The sequence below is a fragment of the Trachemys scripta genome, chromosome 6 (assembly GCF_013100865.1).
Source record: "Trachemys scripta elegans isolate TJP31775 chromosome 6, CAS_Tse_1.0, whole genome shotgun sequence".
Classification (NCBI taxonomy): domain Eukaryota; kingdom Metazoa; phylum Chordata; order Testudines; family Emydidae; genus Trachemys; species Trachemys scripta.
The window spans coordinates 83,886,365-83,908,538 of NC_048303.1; the positions used below are offsets into that span (position 1 = coordinate 83,886,365).

At 44.3% G+C, this 22,174-nt stretch overlaps 1 protein-coding gene across 2 annotated transcripts in view; it reads left to right on the forward strand.

Moving 5' to 3' along the window:
- The first annotated feature begins 6,123 nt into the window (after positions 1 to 6,123).
- Positions 6,124 to 22,174, forward strand: part of HSD17B3 (hydroxysteroid 17-beta dehydrogenase 3) — a 29,462-nt gene continuing 13,411 nt past the window's right edge. The window contains exons 1-3 of one of the 2 annotated variants that reach the window (XM_034774172.1): positions 6,124 to 6,779; positions 10,044 to 10,090; positions 19,988 to 20,063. In XM_034774172.1, the coding sequence (XP_034630063.1) occupies positions 6,626 to 6,779; positions 10,044 to 10,090; positions 19,988 to 20,063 (277 nt within the window). In that variant the 5' untranslated portion in view covers positions 6,124 to 6,625. The remainder of the gene's footprint in view (positions 6,780 to 10,043; positions 10,091 to 19,987; positions 20,064 to 22,174) is intronic. The other variant, XM_034774173.1, reaches the window with a different exon arrangement.

Here is a 22,174-nt window from a genome sequence, read left to right on the forward strand (position 1 = left end):
TAGCACTACTCAACAGCTTTATATTTGTATAGTGGTTCTTATTGGTTACTACAACTAGTGAGATCTAATCTTGTTTGCGCAGCTTGGCAGGACAATGTAAAAAAATATATATATATCTGTGTTTGGATCTCAAGCAGCAACTACAGATTCTTGAAGTCCTAGACCTGGCCTACACCTAAAACTTAGGTCAACCTAGCTACGTTGCCCAGGGCTGTGAAAATTTTCATGCCTTCAGCACCATAGTTAGGACAACCGACCCCCCAGTGTGGATGTGGCTAAGTCAACAGAAGGATTCTTCCATCCATCTACCTACTGCCTCTTGGAGGGGTGGATAACTGCATAGATGGAAAAAATCCCTTCTGTTGATATAGGAAGCATCCACACTGTGGCACAGCTGCAGCACTGAAATGTCAGCATTACGGGCCGGATTAACCTTTTGTGGGCCCAGCGCCAAACATATTTGTGGGCCCCCATGGAGGCAATGGAGCATGGCGTGGGGAAGGTCAGTCCCAGGAGCAAGGAGCCAGCCAGAGGGAAAGGGGCATGGCATGGCAAGGGCAGCTCTACTCCGCCCAATGCGAGGGCACTATTTACAAACTGGCAGTTGCCAGATGCACAGTGGCCTGCCCGGCCCTGTGCTGGCAGCATGCCTCTTCCCCTCGGGGGTGGACCTATGCTGTGCCACACAGCCCCCCCCCTCGCCCAACATCATCCCAACTCCCTATGGCCAGAGGCCCCCCGGACCCACTATGGCCAGCACCCACCCACAAATGCATAGTGCCCTGTACAATACCACCCCTGCCCACAGTCCCACCACAATTGCCCAGCACCCCTCACAAAAGCCCCACTCCCTAGTGCACCAACACACACAGATCTTCCCTGCCCCTTCACAGCCCAGCTCCCCACCGACCCACTCCCCCAAGCCCTGCCTCCCAGCCGCACTCACCAGCCCTGCTGGGAGGCAACTCTGTCTGCTGGGGCTGTGCTGGCAGCACAGCCAGAGCCGGTCCAAGGGCTGGGAAAAGCTCCGGTCCCTCAGGAGTGACACGATCAGTCCGGCCAGGGCCTGCCCCGGCCTGGGTCCCTCAAGGTGCACTGGCCTGGAGCGGCCCAGCCAAGCCTCCACACTGTCTCCCCATCCACCTGGCTGAGACTGGCCAGGCTTCTGCACCAGTCCCAGGTGGCTCAGCTCTGGGGAGACAGGCGGGCCCCTCAGGTGGTGGGAAGCAGAGACTGCCCGGAGCCGGAGGTGCACTGGGGTCTGGCCAGGGGGCTGAGAGGAGCAGGGGATGAGGCCAGGGGATGGAGAGGAGTCCTCAGCCAGCCGGTGGGCAGGCCGAGAGAAGCAAGTGGTGGGCAGGGGGAGCCAGTGGGGTCTCGGAGCACAGTGCAAGTGGAGCAGGCCGGGGCCCCTTCTGAGCATGGGCACAGCTCTATGGAGCCACTGAAGCCATTGTAAACCCTGCACTGCCTACGTTCCCTGTATTTCTAGATCTGTGAAACTGCAGCTCGGAATAGCATTTCTGTTTATCCGAATGCCCAGTTATCTGAAAGCTTTGGATGTACCCCAAACCATTCAAATAAACGGGAGGGTATCATATGCTTCATGCCCCCATTTATTCATTTCCTTTCTGAGATCTGTGTGGATCAAACCAAAAATAGTGTTTGTATGAAGCTTTGTAAAGTGAAACCACCACATTTTGAACAGTTCAAAGAACAACCGAAGAGCTTGTCTACATAGCCAAGTCAATAAGTTTCCCTATACTGGTATTATTATATTGGCATGGCTATCCCAGTAAATTTCCATGTGCAGACAAGCCCTAATCCAGAAACCAGTATGTGACCTTTCCATCTCCATTCTGTGAACTATTAAAGAAAAGCAGAACAGGTATTGAAATGCTGTTTTATCATTATGATGTTCAAACAACACCCTGTATTTTGTTAGTATTAGAGAGCCATGTATTATGGATATGGATTTCAAACATTCTGAAATTTGGGGGGGCATTTGTTTCCATGGTTATGTTTCAGCCTAGAAAAACGGAGGCCATTTGCAAAAACCAGAGCCAGGTTTGGATTTAAAACCCTAGAGGTTGGGGGTGTTGGATGGAGCATTTGGACTCTGGTCCATCTCTAGTCAGTGTTTTTGCTAACTTAATTTAAACTATAAACCATGCTGCTTGATTATTGAAATCTTTTTGCAGGGTATTTAACCTGCTCATGAATAGTTTTTAGCATGAAACTGAAAAATACCTCAAATTCTCACAAGCACTGTATAACCATTTTCTGCCAGCCCTACATCTAGGGCCAGACTGGAGAACAAAGAGCCACTCCCTGCTCAAGAGTCAAACACAAGAGTCATCCTTGCATTCCAAGGACCTGTACCGTCGTAAGGGCAAGCTTCTCCAAAGTGAGGAGAGCAGAGACACTGCACCTTCCCCAAAAGTGGCACAGTTGGTCACTTTCTAGCTCTGGAAGGTATTTTTCCTGCTAGAGATACAATATCTTTCATCACTCCTGCTGGGTGATGCAGCCCTGCACTTCCACTGTCTGGAGTTGGGGCTGCATGCCAGGACCAAGCCTTTATTGTAATCCTACCTTTCATATTCCAATCCAGAAAGCAGCTATTCTGGTTGAACTAATTTCCCTTAGGGCTTGTCTACCTGCTAGGTTACTGTGCAGTAAACCAGGGTGTGGATCCACAGTTTACCAGTTGATTGCACAGTAATGTCACACATGGACACTCCTACAGTGCACAGAGGTTATGGCTACGCTGCAATTAAAAACCCATGGCTGGCCCATGCCAGCTGACTTGGGCTTGGGCTAAGGGGCTATTTAACTGCAGTGTAGACATTTAGGCTCAGGCTGGAACCTGTGCTCTAGGCCCTGTGAGTTAAGAGGATCGGAGAGCTTGGGCTGCAACCCAAGCCTGAATGTCTGTTTCACAGTTAAACAGCCCCTTAGCCTGAGCCCTGTGAGCCCGAGTCAGCTGACCCAGGACACCCACAGGTTTTCAGTTGCAGTGTAGACATACCCCAAAAGTCCCAGAGTGTGACTTGGTTTACTACTACTTGAAAGCATGTTCATCACTTTCACTTTTACCTTCTGGCTATTATGATCTAGTACAATTCTGCCAATTCAGGGAAATACTTTACTTTTTAAAAATGTTTTCTTATATATTTGAAAAAATTCTTGAACATTTTTCTGTTCATGTTGTCTAGTAAAACTCCCTTTGCCCCACCACTTCCACCAGAATGTCAAATTTGGGCCTAAATTACCTGACCATTCAACTTTAAGCAGGTGGGCAAGATGGCAGGGTGGCTTTCACTGATAATCAGAGGATTAGCACAGCAGTGGGAGTACAATACTGCTTGATTATATAGCAATTGCACCTACTGAAATGAAAAAAAGAAAGAAACCTTCAAGGAAAACAACTCTGTTCAACTTGGTATGTACCTTAATTCTGCAATATTGTTTGCTGTATGCTTGTAAATAAAGAAATGCAATTATTGTCACTATTTTTGTATTTTTATTATTGGGTGCAGAGGAATGATACTTCTAAATCACAAGTGAACCCTAGGTCAAATACATTACAGTAAAAAACCAACAACATCCTAGTTGAAATAATTTCAATTAGCCAATTATGCATACCAGGCTTCTGATGAAGTGTTTGAATTTTGGGTTGTGTAGCTAAAGTACAAATCTTGATCATTCTTATACATATGTATGTTTTATTAATCAAAGTAGATGTAAAAGATCATTAAGAAATTAAGATGATAAAATAGGTGATTCTGTGGTAATGTTTGCAGAGTTTATGTGGATTAACTTAATGTAGGAAATCAAAATTTATCAAGAAGATATCAAATCCCAAATCCAAAGTCTAATCACACAGTGGCAACCAATAATCTACTATTTTCTTTCTATATAGAAAATTTTGATCCCTAATTCTAGTGCTTATCCATTTGCCAGTCAAATTTTAGATCAGTGAAAGCTACAGGAATGTCAGAGATGTTCAACCAAATGGAATTCTTAAGTTAGAAATTTAAACAAGTATTGAATTATTGAAATGATAATTCAGAATTATTTTGACAGTAATTGGTAACTGTACATACCTCACCCCAAAGTATCCATTTACTAAATCAAAACTACTTCTTATGTCTCTTGCCATACCCCAGTAGATAACCCTACTCTTAGTTTTATACAAACTCATAGGTTATTTTAACTAAGTGCTAAGATGTTTTGTAAACACTTAAAACTTACTGCTCCAATCTTTCTCTTTGTGTAGACAGGCCAAGATTTTAAAAAATAGGTGCCCAATTTTAGGCTTCTAAGTCCATATTTAGGTACCTAAACAAATGGCCTGATTTTTCCAAAGTGCTGAAGCTAGTAGCTCCCTTTGACTTTAATGGGAGCTGCTGTGTGCTTTGCACTTCTGAAAATCAGGCCACAAGTTTAGGTAACTGTAGGGAAAGATTCTGTACACAGAACTTGGATAAGCAGTGACTGGGTGAGGACAATAATTATACAAATTATAATATAAATTATTATATAATTATAATTGTACAAATATTTATAGGCTGTAAAGATCAAGGATGGATAAGAATTGATTATCATAGTATTAGCAGTAATTGGATGAGAGTAAGAAAAGGAAAACTGATGCTGAATATCAGGAGACACTTTCTGACAATGCAACCTGTAAACAGTTGTTGTAAACTGAGTCCCAGAAAAAGAAAATCCCCAAGGTCACTTTCAGTCATTGGCTGAGCCGGAAATAGACCCTAAGAGTCCTGAGGCTCATGGTCCAGATCTGACAGCTAGAAAATACTGCATCTCATTAGAATATCATAGAATCAAGGGACCTCAAAAGGTCATCTAGTCCAGTCCCCTAAACTCATGGCAGGACTAAGTATTATCTAGACCATCCCTGATAGGTGTTTGTCCATCTGCTCTTAAAAATCTCCAATGCTGGAGATTCCACAACCTCCCTATGCAATTTACTCAGGTGCTTAACCACCCTGACAGGAACTTTTTCCTAATGTCCAACCTAAACCTCCCTTGCTGCAATTTAAGCCCATTGCTTCTTGTCCTATCCTCAGAGGTTAAGAAGAACAGTTCTTTACCCTCCTCCTTGTAACAACCTTTTATGTGCTTGAATATAGTGTAGAAAACAATCTGCTTTGGTAGGGAGATGGTCTTGATAAAAATTTTGTTTGTTGTTTATGGATGTTCTGGTGGCAACTCCAAAGTCAAAGTTGTATTGAGATTTTGACTTCATAAATAACAAGGAGGTTGAATTCTTTAAGAACACTGTATCCTCCCCAAACTTATAGCACTCTGAGTACATAATGAATTTCCTGAGAAATTGCAAGTATTTTTTAATAATTTTTTGTTACAATTAGTTAAAAAAGAAGTACTTTAAGTAATGTAGCACTCAAATTGTTTTTGAGAATGATTTTAATCATGGAATAACACAAATATCAAACACTTCAGACTTTCCATTTTGGTAAAACTCACTGGAATCTCATGCACAGTTTGCCTTTGAAGAAATCAGGTTGCAATTAAGTGAAATTATTAATTATTGTTATTGTTTTAATTAGAAACTAATAGACAGGGCCTGCAATAGGACCATTGTGATCAACCAGTCATCACTTTTCCTCTTTAACTAATCTGCATACTGCAATTCTCTTGGCAGAAATGAGTCAGCAGTGTGAGGGGAACTATACACCAGGATTCCTCAGTCATAGCTTATTTGGCTAAAAGAGTTTTTAAATTTGAAAGTAATCCATCAAGTTAAAATATGTAAATGTGTAGTTCAGATACATAAACAACCTTTATTCTGCTCTCTAATAAGCGTATGATGAATGCAGTTTGGGGTTTCTGGACCCAGATTAGATGAAACTGACATTTAAAGATTGGTTTTTCATTTCTTTTCCATTCATGTTGTTGCTACAGAGGAGAGTTAAGGTTGCCTGAGTGCCTTAAGTGTGTATTTCCATGCCTTAACATGTTTGGCTTTATAATAAGTTTAAACTTAACCCTGCATTTTCTTTGTTTCTAGTGATTCTTCTTGGGATAATTACAACATTCTTGTATATTTCTTATCCGTAAGTTACTGATATATACTCTCAACCTCAAAAGCAATTTAACATAGAGGTTTTTGTCTGGGAATTTAAAAATGAGTCCAGGCCACAGAGTAGGATCCTAATTCAACATGAACATGCCCAAAGTTTTGAGGTGTCTGCATTGAAGATTTTAGTTTGTCCAGCAGCAAAAGTTTGGAGGTGCTCTCATCCAGGGTTTTGGGATAGACCCACCTTTAGTTTCTTTGAAAATTCTTTTTTGTTCCTGGATGTTTTCCCAAAAAAGGAACCTTGTCTAAAACCAGGTATTAGAAATCCTAGTTTGGTTTTATCTTTTCCAGTAATTTACCAATCTGAGTGTAGTATAGGGACGGTACTTTAATCTAAACCCTTGGCACTCAGTGGGGAAAAAAGAAATCACATGACCCAGTGGATTTGATTAGACTGTACACTTCTCTGCCAATGCTTAGAGAGTAGCAGTGCGCTAGGAGGCAGTTAAGGGGAAGATAGTGTTGGTATTTCATCCAAGCTCGGTGGATCTGTTCACCATGGGAGAGTTCCAACAGCAGCTGCTCACTCTTTTTGGGGGTCTAATTTGTCTATTTACTCTGGTGAAATGCATTAGATTTTTGAAGTATTTTTTCCCCTATGTATGGAATGCTTTGCCTCGGTCTTTCTTTCGGTCAATGGGAGAATGGGCAGGTAATGGAATTTTCTTCACATTTTTATTGCTATAATTGAGTGATGAATTTCTGTGTTATTAATCATGAGTGGTTCTCCCCCTAACCCCTTTAAGAACTAAACTTGTAACTTTTGCTGGGGGTTTTCCACTGATTTTAATTTTTATGAACCAGAAATTTCAGTGTACTTGGGAATACAAGAAAATAATCAGAATGGTTATAAAACACCATCTGTTCTTTTTCAAAATACATATATATGGAATTTAACTCCCTCCTCATCCTTCCCTATACTGCACACATCCCAGTTCTATCACTTTTTCTCCGCTGGAAGTGCTTTAGTTTTATAACATTGCCTATATCCTTAGTTTCCTGATCTAGCATTTATGAAGCAATTAATTTACCATTAGCATCTGTCCCCATCCTTGGAAGCTTGTTTCTTATGTTCGTGGTAACTTGGTTCCAGTGTAATTTGCCTGAAGTGGCTACCTGTCAATAATAATATCATTAACATCCATATTTACAGTAGACTCAAAACTTGGCTGCTCCATTTTAAAGGTACCACATGTCCTCAAAAGAAGAACATTGGTGTTTAAAAATAAAACATTTTCTTGATATTGAATGCTGAGACTTTTTTTTTTTTTTAAAGGATTGTTAAACTACTAGCATTAAGCAGGATTGAGGATTTATTGCAGTTTCTGAATTCCTGTATTACGAGTGTCACAGATGAGGTCACTTAATAGCAAGATGCCATCATCAGCATCAAATGCCAATTTTAGTGTAAACACTTTCCCCTCCAGATTGAAGTCTCAAGATCCAGGTCTCATTTACTTTAATGGGAGTAGATCACATCTCACTGTACATGTTACATTTTGTTACTGATGGGTGGCATCCACCCCGTTCAGAAGGCCAGCACAATGCCCAGGTACTACTGAAATAACCTGTAAATCCTACATTGAAGAATTAAGTGGGACTTCAGTGGGGCACAAGTCTAGCACTGACTCTCTCTGTGGAGAGTGGATTTCATTAAGTGGAAGTTCTCTGGTTGAAATCCTGATCCCATTTAAGTCAATGGGCTCAGTGAAGATTGGTAGGTTTATTTAAACAGTTCATTGCATCACATGAAGCAGGATATTCTAAGACACTAGAATTAAAATTGGCAGATCTAGACCTGTCAAGTCTGCTGCTTTGCCCAAAAGACTACTGCTTTTTATTGGTCTACTGGGAAACCTAACCAATCACTGCTTGTTTTGTTGAAGGACTTCTTTCTCCATATGAAATAGGGGAGTGAGGTGTGTATTAACAACTAATCTTGGCATTAAAAACTCTCTCTCATAATTCAGACTACCCAAATCCATATTTTCCAGAGACTCTCACGAAACAAAATCCTTTAATGCTCATATTGCCCATTTCATTCCATTTATTATGATGACTTCTTGGGGCTACCTGGGAATTGTTCAGTTTGTTCCCTATGGTCAGATTGTTTATATGGCACCCAAAGCGTGCTAGTTGCTGGGTCCCCACCCCAAGGATATTTCAAGCCAAATGAAGAGATGATGGGATGTGTGAAAACAAAATTGAAGAGAACGGGTAGGAGAGTGGAGGGAGAAGGGTTACATGTACGTGGTGGCGAATTTGCTTTGGTTGTGGTCTGTGTATGTCCTGGTTGGGGATCGTAGCATCTTTAAACATTGTTCTCTAAAAAATTAAGATATTGTATTTTAAGGTTTGGTGGGATAGAAGTGGACTAAAAGGGACTGGCGTGGTGGGGAAGGATTTGCCAGAGCAAAGGGGCATGGAAGAGAGACTGAAGGGAAGAGGGAGGCAAAAAGAGAGGGACAGGAAGATGAGGATGAGGAACAGGAGGATGGATGGAAAGGGTCACGGTGCTCAGAGGTGAGGTCCACGAGCAGAGTGAATGTGATAGTGCAGGAGGGATGGTCCATGACAACAGTAGCTCCTCGCTGGGCTGTGCGGAATAGTGGGGACTGACAGGCCTGGATTCACTCCCTGCATCATCTGCACTAGCTGGATACTGGGGAAACTTTACAGTCCACCCAGGCAGGGTATTTTCTACACTGCAATGAATAACCCATGACTGGCCTGGGTCAACTAACTCAGGCTCAGGTTGCAAGGCTATAAAATTGTGCTGCAGTCATTCGGGCTCAAGCTGGAGCCTGGGCTCTGAGACCCTGCAAGGTGGGAGGTGCCAGCGTCCAAACTGCTGCAGTGCAATTTTATAGTCCACAGCCTGAGTCCGAGTCAGCTGACTCAGGCTAGCTGCAGGGTGTTTAATTGCAGTGTAAACATACCTGTAGGCTGGTCTAAGCCATGTAGAGTGGGGAAGGGGCAAAGGGCCTGGCATGCTACTCAGCTCTGGCTGTGTCTAGGCAGGGGAGAAGTGGAGACTGGCAGGACCAGATTCATTCATTGCACCTTTTGGTTTTGCTACTAGTTGGTATGAGGAGGAAACTCTGTGGCATTTTTATAGGTCACCTGAAGACTCCTCTGGGCTGGTGGTATTCATGATAGGTACTTAAACATGGGGTAAGGCTGGAATTTTCAAGAGATCCACCTCCCATGACTTTCAATCAGGTTGTGCTCCTAACTGCCCCTTTGTGCCACTGAAAAAAATCTCTTCCTGAGAGATTAGAACATTTTGATCAAATTCTTTTGCAGAAAAGAATTGAGTCCATTGGTTTGGTTTGGTATCCTGTCTCCAACTGCTCAGAAACTGATACTTCAGAAAAAATGCAAAGCTAGCATAATGGACAATTATAATTATAATTATGCCACAACATGCCTACAGAAGAAATTTCTTCCTAACCAAAGGCATTTGGTAGTTGGCTTGTCTCTGACTCAGTTTCTCCATCTATAATGGGGATAATACTGATCTAACTGTACCTAATAGCGTTGCTATAAGGATTAATTAGTCAATGGTATTAAAATACCTTGAAATTGAAGAGCTAAATAAGGTAATAATTATACTTAGTTGAAAAAGTCACAGTGCCAATAAATGAAATATCTAGAATGAAACACCATTGGCACAAATTATTGTTCTGCTTGCACTTTAAAGGGAATTATAAGCCATACTTTCTGTACAATGCATCTAATCACTGATTAGTGGAAGCAGGTTCCTTGGAAAAAAACTAAAAAGAGACTAAAGTTTGCACTTTTAATCCAGCCCTTTGAGCACAAGACATTAGTGTTTAGGAAATTCTGAAGCATGAAGATTGAATAATTAAAGGACGAACAAAAGAAGGTTATAAATGTATTTATTTTTCCCCAGTGGTCACAGGAGCAGGAGATGGAATTGGAAAAGCATATTCCCTGGAGGTAAGATAAGCACCTATAAAATCAAAGTGGAAATATTGGTGAATGGGAAATTTCTTTCCTTCCAACATTCTTTGCAACTTAGTAAACTGATTCTACAGTTAAGAATATTACATATGCTTAAGGACCTAATCTTTCTTCTGTGTATATGCATAACTCATGTTATCACTTGGTGATATGACATTCACTTTCAAAAATTAGAAGAATGACATGAAATAGCCCCAACTGCTTCCATACTGCCAAGAAAATCACTGGGAAGTATTGAGTGATCCTAAAGATTTCATGCATTCTGTAATAATTTTATAGTATAAACTTTAAGAGACAGTATAGTCTAATAGACTAGGTTTGGGACTGGAAAATCTATTGACCTGGGTTCCATTCTCAATTAACCTGCTGTTTTGTTTTGAGCAAGTCACTAATGCCAAATATTTCAAACTTGGGTGCCTAACCTTAAACACAAATTTGAAAGTGTTGGCCTTAACCTTTTTGCCTCAATTATCCCAGTTTTAATACTGGGATAATAATATCTACCTCACAGGGATGAGTATTTAATAGCATTGCCAGCTCTTACAAATTTATTGCAAAGTTCCATGCTTGGTTACTTAATACCCCTGCTCCTGGAAACAAATGTTTATGACAGAATCTCAGTTTTAATTAAAAAAAATGTTCTAGCCCTCATGGTTGCAGAGAAAAGCTTGAAAATGTTATCTGATGGCACAAAAACCAGAAGGCATAGAAAAAAACATTTTTAAAAAACTTTATTTTTAAGCCAATCTTATGACATTAAGGGCCTGACGCATGGTTCTGAACATCTGGGGTTGTCCGTATTGTATTTTGTTTGAACATATAAAGCATGAACAAAAGTGCCTAGTATTTATAATTTAACACTAATTGGTAATTATTATTATTATTATTTTATTAACCACCCTCCTGGATCACACCCTTCCCATGCAAAAGAGTGGGTCAGTTTCATTCTCTGCAGCATTCCTCCTTCCCTTGTCTTTGGTCCAGTTCTCAGTGAATGGGCAGGTGGGGGGAGGGGATCAGCTGGGGAAGAATATGCAGAATAAGGGGAATTAGCATGCATGCCCAATTGCATCTTCAAAACCACATTTATGAGTGCAAATACCTACAAGTGGAACTTGGGGAACAGTGCATATAAGCGAGTGTTTGGATGACATTTAACCAATGTGTTGTTACAAATGCTGTGTTGCCCACACAAATGTGGCTTTTGCATGCATACAGAGGTGCACTTGCAAATGTTATGGGTCAGACTCAGTGCACACTGGGCTGCTCTGTGCTATTTGAGCAATGCAAAGCAACTGTAAACTCGGCTTAACAGGACAATTAAAACACATTTATGGCTGCGTTGTGTTACTGGGGAGGGGTAGAACAGATTGAGTGAGCTTTTGGAAAATTTGGCTGTTACTGACCAGTTACTGTAGAGCATTTGTTAATTATTTTGGCTTTTGTAGTACGAGTAAGAGTCAGATTCCGCCATCTTTATTTATGCTGAATAGGACCTTACTCCACAAGTAGCCTTATTGATTTAAACCCTGCTCAGCTAATCTACAGGGCAGACGCCAGGCACAGGCCTCTGTGAGCTCACTGCTCAGCATCTTCATTTGGCAGGCACAGGATTTTGTGAGGCTACTGGTTAAATACCTCTGACCCTTTGAAATTTCTTACCTGGCTCCTCTGCCTTGCTGTACTGATATTGAAGTATAAGCCCCTCTGAAGTTACAGACTCTGTGCCTCATGTTCTCTGGGCTGATGCGAAGGCACAGGTCTCACTGATGTCTCCTCCTCAGCACCTCTAGTTTGCTGGGTTGAAGCCAAAAGGCCTTTATATGGGTATTGGCTCAACACTTCTGCACTTATGGGTTTATAACCGAGGACAGATCTCTGCAGGTGTGATGGCGAGGGACGGCCCCTGTGAGGGTTCCTGGCCAGCATATCTAGTTTTCTGGGTTGATGTAAAGGCATAGTGTTACTGGCATGACAGTTATAGCTTGCTAATGTCACAGGGCTTATGGAAGCAATAGACTCAGCACTTATAGTTTGTATTAAAGTTCAGGCCTCTGTGAGACTAGGGTTACCATACGTCCGGATTTTCCCGGACATGTCCGGCTTTTGGGGGCTCAAATCCCCATCCGGGGGGAAATCCCAAAAAGCCAGACATGTCCGGGAAAATAGGGAGGGAGGGCTCAGCGGTGCTCGGCCGGGGCCTCTGGGGCTGGGGCCGGTGGTGTGGGGCCGGGCCGGGGCCGGCGGTGCTCAGCAGGAGCCGGGAGTGCGGGGCTGGGGCCGGTGCCGGGGTCGCGGGGCCGGGGGCATGGTGCCGGGCCGGGAGCCGGGGGCGCAGTGCCGGGCCGGGGTCCAGGAGCCGGGCGCGCGGTGCCGGGCTGGGAACCGGGGGTGCGGTGCCGGGCCGGGGGCCAGGCCGGGCCAGTAGCCGGGGTCACAGTGTCGGGCCGGGTGCGGTGCCGGGCCGGGAGCCGGGGGTGGGCCAGGAACCGGGGTCGCAGTGCTGGGCCAGGCGCAGGGTCGGGCCGTGGGCGCGGGGCCAGGAGCTGAGGTCGCAGTGCCGGGCCGGGGGCCGGGCCGGGAGCCAGGGGCTCAGTGCTGGGCCGGGAGCCAGTGCCCCAGGGCCCGAGCCAAGACGGGCGGGAGACGCCGGGGCCAGAGCCTCTTGGCCCGGGCCGTCCGGCCGTCCGCCAGAGGGAGCCGCTCAGCCAGGGGGGCCGGACTGAGCCGCACTGCACCCCGCCCCAGCCTACCTGCTGCCTCCCTGTTTCAGGCTTCCCGCGAACATTTGATTCGCGGGAAGCAGGGGAGGGGGAGGAGCAGGGGGCGGAGCGTTCAGGGGAGGGGGCAGAGTTGGGGCGGGGCTGAGAGCAGGGAAGGGGCGGGGCCGGGTCCCCATGGAGTGTCCTCCTTTTTAAAAACTAAAAGATGGTAACCCTAGTGAGACCGTATTGGGCTGATGTGAAAATCCAGGTTCCCGTGAGGTCTCTGGATCAGCATTTCCAGCTTCCTGGGCTGATGTTAAGGAACAGGCCTCTGTGACAATACTGGCTCAGTTCCTCAAGCTGGCTAGTCTGATATCAAGGCAGAGGCTGCTCTGAGGTTACTAGGCTCTAGCTTGCTGGCTAATTTCATGGAACAGATTTCTGTGAGGTCCTCTGGTTCTGGACCTTGAGCGCCTAGGGCTGATGTCAAGGCATAGGGCTCAGTGTTCAGACTTGCTAAACTGTTCTCAAGGCACAGGTCTCTGTGAGAATTACTGGCTCAGCAGCCACATCTTGCTGGGATTATGTCAAGTCTTAAGCCTTTATGAAGTCACTACACTGCGCCCTGGTCTACACTACGAGTTTAGGTCGACTTTAGCAGGCTTAAATTGAATTAAGCCTGGACACGTCCACACGACGAAGCCATTTTTTTCGACTTAATGGGCTCTTTAAACTGGTTTCTTTACTCCACCTCCGACGAGGGGATTAGCGCTAAAATCAGCCTTTGCGGGTCGGATTTGGGGTAGTGTGGACGGAATTCGACGTTATTGGCCTGCAGGAGCTATCCCACAGTGCTTCATTGTGACCGCTCTGGACAGCACTCTCAACTCAGATGCACTGACCAGGTAGACAGGAAAAGCCCTGCGAACTTTTGAATTTCATTTCCTGTTTGCCCAGCGAGGTGACCACGCAGAGCTCATCAGCACAGGTAACCATGATGGAGTCCCAGGATTGCAAAAGAGCTCCAGCATGGACCGAACGGGAGGTACGGGATCTGCTCGCCATATGGGGAGATGAATCAGTGCTAGCTGAACTCCATAGCAGTAAACAAGATGGCAAAATATTAGGAAAGGTCTCAAAGGCCATGAAGGACAGAGGCCATAACAGGGACGCACAGCAGTGCCGCGTGAAAATTAAGGAGCTAAGGCAAGCCTACCACAAAGCCAGAGAGGCAAACGGAAGGTCTGGGGCAGAGCCGCAAACATGCCGCTTCTACGCGGAGCTGCATGCCATTCTAGGGGGTGCAGCCACCACTACCCCAACCGTGTGCTTTGACTCTGTCAATGGAGAAACACGCAACAGGGAAGCGGGTTCGGGGTATGCGGAAGATGATGATGATGATGATGATGAAGACAATGAAGATAGCTCACAGCAAGGAAGCGGAGAAACCAGTTTCCCCAACAGCCAGGATATGTTTATCACCCTGGACCTGGAACCAGTAACCCCCGAACTCACCCAAGGCGTGCTCCTAGACCCTGAGGACACACAAGGGACCTCTGGTGAGTGTACCTTTGTAAATATTACACATGGTTTAAAAGCAATCATGTTTAATGATTAATGATTAATTTGCCCTGGCAATCGCGGCCAGTACAGCTACTGGAAAAGTCTGTTAACATGTATGGGGATGGAGCGGAAATCCTCCAGGGACATCTCCAGAAAGCTCTCCTTCATGTAGTCCCAAAGTCTTTGCAAAAGGTTTCTGGGGAGGACTGCCTTATCCTGTCCGCCATGGTAGGACACTTTACCACGCCAGGCCAGTAGCACGTAGTCTGGAATCAGTGCTTAAAAAAAGCATGGCAGCGTATGGTCCCGGTGTTTGCTGGCATGCAGACAACATCCATTCCTTATCTCTCTTTGTTATCCTCAGGAGAGTGATATCATTCACGGTCACCTGGTTGAAATGGGGTGATTTTATTAAGGGGGCATTCAGAGGTGCCCGTTCCTGCTCGGCTGAACAGAAATGTTCCCCGCTGTTAGCGGGGGAGAGGGGCAGGGAGGGGTGAAGGGATCATCCCAGAGAATTGGGTGTGTGTGTGGGGGGGGAGGGAGGCAGTTGGGTTTGTGCTGCATGTTAACCCGGAAACCCCAGCCCCTCCTTTTACATTGCAAACCCATTTTAAATGGCCAACCCAACGGGTCCTTGGTATGGGAAATGAGGGTGCTACTGTTTGAAGCCATTCCCACATGTTATGAGGGTTAAAAAAGCCAAAAGACTGTGGCTTCCCATGGCTGTCTGCAAGCCGAATTCTGTTGCCTGGCACCGCGTGAGTGATCTCTCACACCAAACCGGCAGGCCCTCAATATAAGAGGAAAAATGCGACCTTGTAACGAAAGCACATGTGCTGTGTAATGTGAACAGCAAAATTTAACGTGAAAGAGTGTACCCATTGTTCTCTAAAATGTCTTTTTTTTAACCACCTCTCCCTTGTCCTCCACCAGCTGCAAATGTTTCTCCTTTGCAGAGGCTAGCAAAGATTAGAAGGAGAAAATGGCGGACTTGGGATGATATGTTCACTGAGCTCCAGATGTCCTCCCAGGCTGAAAGAGCACAGCAGAATGCGTGGAGGCAGTCAATGTCGGACTACAGAAAAGCACAATATGAATGAGAGGAGAGGTGGCGGGCTGAATCGCGGGATGAACAGAGCAAGTGGCGGGCTGAAGATGATAGGTGGCATCAGCTTGCAGACAGAAGGCAAGAGTCAATGCTCCGGCTGCTGGAGCATCAAACTGATATGCTCCAGCGTATGGTTGAGCTGCAGGAAAGGCAGCAGGAGCAGAGACAGCCGCTACAGCCCCTGTGTAACCAACAGCCCTCCTCCCCAAGTCCCATTGCCTCCTCACCCAGACGCCCAAGAACATGGTGCGGGGGCCTCCGGCCACCCAGTCACTCCACCCCAGATGATTGCCCAAGCATCGGAAGGCTGGCCTTCAATAAGTGTTAAAGTTTTAAAGTTTTAAACTGCAGTGTGTCCTTTTCCTTCCCTCCTCCCCCACCCCTCTCGGGCTACCTTGGCAATTATCCCCCTAGTTGTGTGATGAATTAATAAAGAATGCATGAATGTGAAGTAACAATGACTTTATTGCCTCTGCAAGCGGTGCTCGAAGGGGGGAGGGAAGGGTGGGGTGGTATGTTGTCTGCACAGGTAACCCAGGTAAAAAGGCATGAATCGATTGTCTGCCATTGTTCTGATGGAGGGGGAGGGGCCTGACGGCATGTACCCAGAACCCCCCGTAACACTGTTTTGCATCATCAGGCATTGGGATCTCAACCCAGAATTCCAATGGGCGGCGGAGACTGCGGGAACTTGTGGGATAGCTACCCACAGTGCAACGCTCCGGAAGTCGACCCTAGCCTCAGTACTGTGGACGCAGTCCGCCGGCTTCATGCACTTAGAGCATTTTATGTGGGGACACACACAATCGACTGTATAAAACCGATATCTACAAAACCGGCTTCTATAAATTCGTAGTGTAGACATAGCCTGCATTTTTAGCATGTCAATGCACTGGCCTTTGGCAGTTTACAGGCTTTACTCTTCTGTCTTCCTGGAATGATGTCAAGGGACAGACTTCTGTGAGTATTCCTGGCTGAGCACCTCTACTTTGCTCAGCTAATATGAAGACCCATGTTTATGTAAGGCTTGTGGCTCAGCATTTCTAAACACCCTGAACTTGCTGAGCTGAAGTGAAAGCACAGGTCTCTGGATGTCACTGGCTCAGCTGAACTGGGAAATTTTTGACAACAATTTTCCTTGTTTATTAATAACTTCATATTTTTAAACATTTAGGTTGATTTGCTTAAATCAGGGTTTCATTAGATCATTTTTGAGAGCAAGGAATTTCTTATAATATAAGCTTTGGTGTTTGGGAAAACCTTTGTGTGATTTGTTAAAATTTAGCATGTTTACAATCTGGTGAAAATTAATTAGGGCTTGAGTTGCTTTGTTCCAGTAGATTCACTATTTTACAGCGTTGCAGGAGTCTCCCATTAAATTCTCCTGCAGACACAAATATTTTAGGTTTGTTGTAGCAGTAGCACCGGAGGAAACATTTTTAAGCAGTTTTGCAGAATCCATTTCTCCTTTTGGGGAGCTTCATTTTTGCAATCCTTCTCTCCTATCCTACTTCCTCTGGGCCACATAATTGTTGAGAGATTTGAGTCGGACAGGTCTCACAGGTTTGAACTGCGAGAAATTAAAAGAAAAAAAAAATGAGTGGGGATGCCAGTCCTGCCAAAAATCCCACTGTATAGATCTTAGAGAAAAAAATATATCTAATAGCTTTTACAAATCTCTAGAAATCTAGAACAACTTTTCCATAAATCATAATCCTGCAGTTTTAAGTTCTTATGATCTAGTCTGAGTATCGCCAGTTTGTGTGCGCAACTGCGGTAATAGCATGCACAAATGAGGCCCAAAATCTGTGCAGTTTTGCATGTGGCTCTAGCTATTTGAAAACTTGGCTTATTCTGTAAGCTGCAAAAATGCACTATGAGGCATAGTGTTTTGATGTGTGTGAAAGCCTTTCGTTGCACACTACAATGCCTGCCTAAGCCTTCTATTAACCTGTTTCAACATGCTTAGACATTTGTCACTGCTGGAAGTAGTAATGATGATCTTGCCTTTTAGGAATCCCAGAAGTTCGTGAGCATTTAAATCCTTTACCACTGGGAGTCAGGATTTCCTAATACAAACAGGTTTATGTTGCATAATGCTGGGAGCTGGGGCTTGCTCTCATCTGCAGTGGGAAATTATATTTTCTAGCTGCATCACAGGCCATGTCTGTATTAGGAAAATGCATTGTCTTAGGAAGTATTTTAACAAAGATGTTTTTACTAATAGAATGTTAAACATGACTTGGCCCTTAAACATGAATGATTAAAAATGAATTTTCTGAGTACAGACAAGGCCATAGTATATCAGCCCAAGTAGAGTGGTATTTTCCAACTGTCTTTTGCATTAAAAATTGGCCATCATCATGTCCCATTTCCAGCCTGCTATAGAGAAGCTAAAATGATGCCCACTCTTCCATAATGATCACTGTTTATTAGGATTTTATTAGCTGGCCATAAAACATTTATTCTTGGCTGAAATTTGGCATGCAAGGTCTTAGCAATGAAAATCATTATCATTTACTTTTTTCAACAAACTGCAATAAAAATCAGTGAAATGCATTTATTAAAACAGAAGCTCAGAAAAATAGCTCAATTTTTGATGATGATATTTATATTACCAGCATGGAACTGAATGCTTAAAAAACCCATCTAAATGGTCCCCAAATTACAACTTGGAATGAGTGACCATGGAAACAGCGACCATGTCTCCGTTGCCTTCCGAATGGATTGGAAACAGCTTGAGTCAAGCTTAATGTGGACAAAGGGAAATTTGCCAGTACGCAGACAATTAGAGTTCTCTTCCTGAGTACTTCAAATGCAGCCCTTAAAGTGAGCTTTCAAAATGCCACAGTGTCTAAGTGTTTGCCTGTCTCTTTGTAGCACCGGACAATTATGTAAGAGTCTCCAAAAGCTCAGAACTGTGAGAATGGGCTTTGTGCTGAAGATGCAAATGGTTGTTTCCAATACATTTAGTGGACAATCTCCCCCTCATACTCTCGATGTAGCGAATTTTTAAACAAAGGTCCTTATTTCTTAACATTCTTTTCATTGTTTCAGGGAAGCTCAGTGGGACAAACTGTTTCCTTCAAATAGATTTAGGGGGAAAAGCATTGCAGGGAGCCAGTTACAGAAATGAATGCCTTTTCAGTGTGTGGGCTTCATCAGCTAGTCCCTTACTCTCTAAGTAAACCTGGTACTTTCAGATGAAGTTGGCCTTATCTTTGTGCACATTCATTTAACTCTGCCTCTCCCTGCTTTCGTGGGCAGCTTTCTAGCTTCAGCTGAACTCTTTTCTGATCATGCACCCAAGCTCTAGTACAACTTCAACTTGTTAAAAACATACACTCTACAAGCTGGGACATATTCAACTTTCAATCTGTGCACAAAGCTCTAATTGGGAGTGGAAATGTTTATGTTCATGGTGTGTGTGTATATACACACACACACACACACACACACACACACAGAAGTTAGATAAAAACATAAAATACTCTTGCTGAAAGGTTGCAACCTAACACTACTTTGTTTCTTAGACTTCAGAATTATAACACACAAGACCCCAAAAATAGAGAGAGACAAAGCAGGCTGCTCCTTAAAACAGAGAGGTACAGCTCACCCCACTTTACTTTAGGCTGGCTGCCTGCAAACTGATTGCTGATAGACCAAGAATTACCACAAGAAGTCATAAGAATAAGGGGAGAATATGACTATTTGTTTTGCATTATTTTCACATTACTTCACCAACTATAAACAGACATGTTAAAAACTGTTTGCATCTACAAACCTAAATTCTTGCCTACATTTTTATGGATGTGCTTTTGTGTGCACAAAACTCTTGCTTGTTCATTTACTTCACTTTACTTAAAAAAAATCTCTCATTCAAGTTTTGGGGACATGGGCTATATATATTATATAATATAAATTCTAACCAAAGTCCAAAATATATAATCCTTTTAAAACTCATCCCAAAGTTAGGACCCTCCCACTATTCAATACAATCCATTTAGCCCCTTTTCTCAGGGGGGGAAAGCTTGGAAAAAGATGAAATATTATAGAGTGACCTGGAGGTCAACAAATTCAGGTTCTGGTGAATTAATGGGGAAGTCAGTTCTACAGCAGAAGGCCCCCTCATTGGAAATATCAGGTGGAATTGCTCTCCATCTGTCAGTTAATTAGAGTCTTTCAGTAAGGGATCAAGGAACATTGTTTTGGCCAACCTTTTGTTTGGCCATAGGTTGATGCTCAGAGTGTTTCGTTATGATGGGTCAGGATCATATAGGGAGGAGGATGTTTGTGCGGCTACTATAAGCAGTTTAACTAATGTGTTGCTTGGTTTTAATTTTTGTCATGTCTCCAGATAGCACGGTAATGAATGCCTGAAAGTAAATGAAATATTAAATAAAATGCAGAGTCTTGAAAGCTAAAAAAGTCACTTAAATGTTCTCATCACCAGAATGTAATCAATTTTAATAATTGTAAACACCTCTTTTGTAGCTGGCAAAACGTGGATTAAATATTGTTATGATAAGCAGAACACTTGAAAAACTGCAGAAAGTAGCCACTGAAATTGGTAAGTGTTTAAATCTGAAGATAACTGTGACAGGCAGTGTTATGTAATAGGGCACTGGATTCATGAGACCCAGGATTCTGTTCCCAAAGTGTTTACAAAACATTAACTCTCATACTACTCTGTGAAATAGATGAGTATCATTACCCCCCACTGACAGATAGGGTTACTTTGTGAAGGCACAGAGATGAATTTTTAAACAGTCACATAAATGTGTGGTAGGGCTGGTTATTGAACCCACACCTCCTTATTCTCAATCATGTACTTTAACCCATAGAGAATACCTCCTCCTCCAGTATAGGAAGTGAGTTGAAAAGGATGACTCTTTTGACACATTCAGCCCCATCAGGTATAGTTGTGCCATAGGAGTTTCCAGAATTGGAATTCTACATGGGCAGAAATCCAGAATTAAAAAAACATTTATCTCAAGTGTTGGAATGTAGAGTAAAATTTCCACCTATTCAGACAGGAAGGCCTTTAAAAAAAAATCAAGATAAGATTTGAGAAAAAAAGAGATTGAGTTTGAGTAGACAAGTAGAGCCATTATAGCTATTAGGCTACTAATGTAATACATTTTGTGTAGTGTATGTAAAACATCGATCAAACCATAAAACTAAGGCTATGTTTACACTACAAACCATTGAGTGGCAGTGTGTAATGTATGTATAGCTAAATGTCACATAGGGTTGCCAACTTTCTAACTGCAGAAAACCGAACACCCTTGCCCTGCCTGCCCCTTCCCCGAGGCTCCACCCATTCACTCCATTTCCCCCCCCCCGTCACTTGCTCTCCCCCACCCTCGCTCACTCGCTCATTTTCACTGGGCTGGGGCAGAGGGTTGGAGTGTGGGAGGGGGTGAGGGCTCGGGATGAGGGGTTTGAGGTGCAGGAGGGGGCTCCAGGCTGGGACAGGGGTTTGGGGGATGGGAGGGGGGATGGGCTCCGGGGGGGGTTGGGTGTGGGAGGGGGTTCTGAGCTGGGGCAGGGGTGTAGGAGGGGGTTTGGGGCACGGGCACCAGGCAGCGTTTACCTTAGGTGGCTCCCAGGTGCACGGGGCAGGGGCATGCGGAGCCCCCATGGCCGTTCCTGAGCCAGAGGGACATGCTGGTTGCTTCCCGGGAGCTGCGCGGAGCCCGGCAGGGAGCCAGACAGCCCTGCTGTGGCCAATGGGATTTTTAGTGGCCCAGTCAGCAGTGCTGACCGGAGATGCCAGGGTCCCTTTTCAACCGGGTGTGCACACTATAGTGTGCAGCTACGTCTGTGTGTGTGAAAGGCTCTGGAAGAGAGGAGGCAGCAGAGAAAAACTTCATCAGCTCCATGCCACCAGAGGCTTTCACAGTAGTGAGGAAAGGTGCTGCTGCTGGAGTCTTTCCCTGTAAATTTAGGGCTAGATACTGCAATTAGCTCAGGCTCCTCTGTGCTAGTCAAGTGTGGGGGGCTCAGCTGGCATAAACCTGATGGAGCTGGCTCCTGCATCTGCCATTTTCACCCCGCAGCATACGGGAGGGTGGGAGTGGGGGAGCAGGGAGGAAATGGGTTAGAGCTCTGCTCCACTCCAGAACACTGATTCTCTAAGTCATGCCAGGGCTGGCACAGACTGGCCAACAGAATCATGGGGCCATAATTGGCTTCCTGACAGCCTCCCTGCTATCCTGCCCCAAGCAGAGCTCAGATGTACAGAAGAAGTAAGCTCTTGCCAAATCTGAAGATATGCCGATAACTGAAGTGGAGTTAGAAGCTTGCCATTTCTGGGGAAGTTAGGGTCTCCCTTCTCCCCCCACCAAAAGGCCAAGCTCTGGTGACACTAGCTGGTGACATAAAAGAAACACATAGGAAAGTTAGATACAAAGTCCAATTCTGTATAGCTATAGAATCAGTTTCCATTTCACTGAGGGGAGCTCCTAGACTTTCTGGAGTCTATGTGCACCTGAAATGGTCTCTGCATTTCCATTGTTGACAAATGTGTGTGTTCAGATCACTGTTCAAGAAAGGGAGGAGGAGAAAGCCTTTCAACTGGTCCTAGATTCACTTAGCAAATCTTTCAACAAACCTGGTCGGAGGTTCAAGATGATTATGAAACCTGAAAGCAGGTTTAGTAGTAAATATTTCTCATGT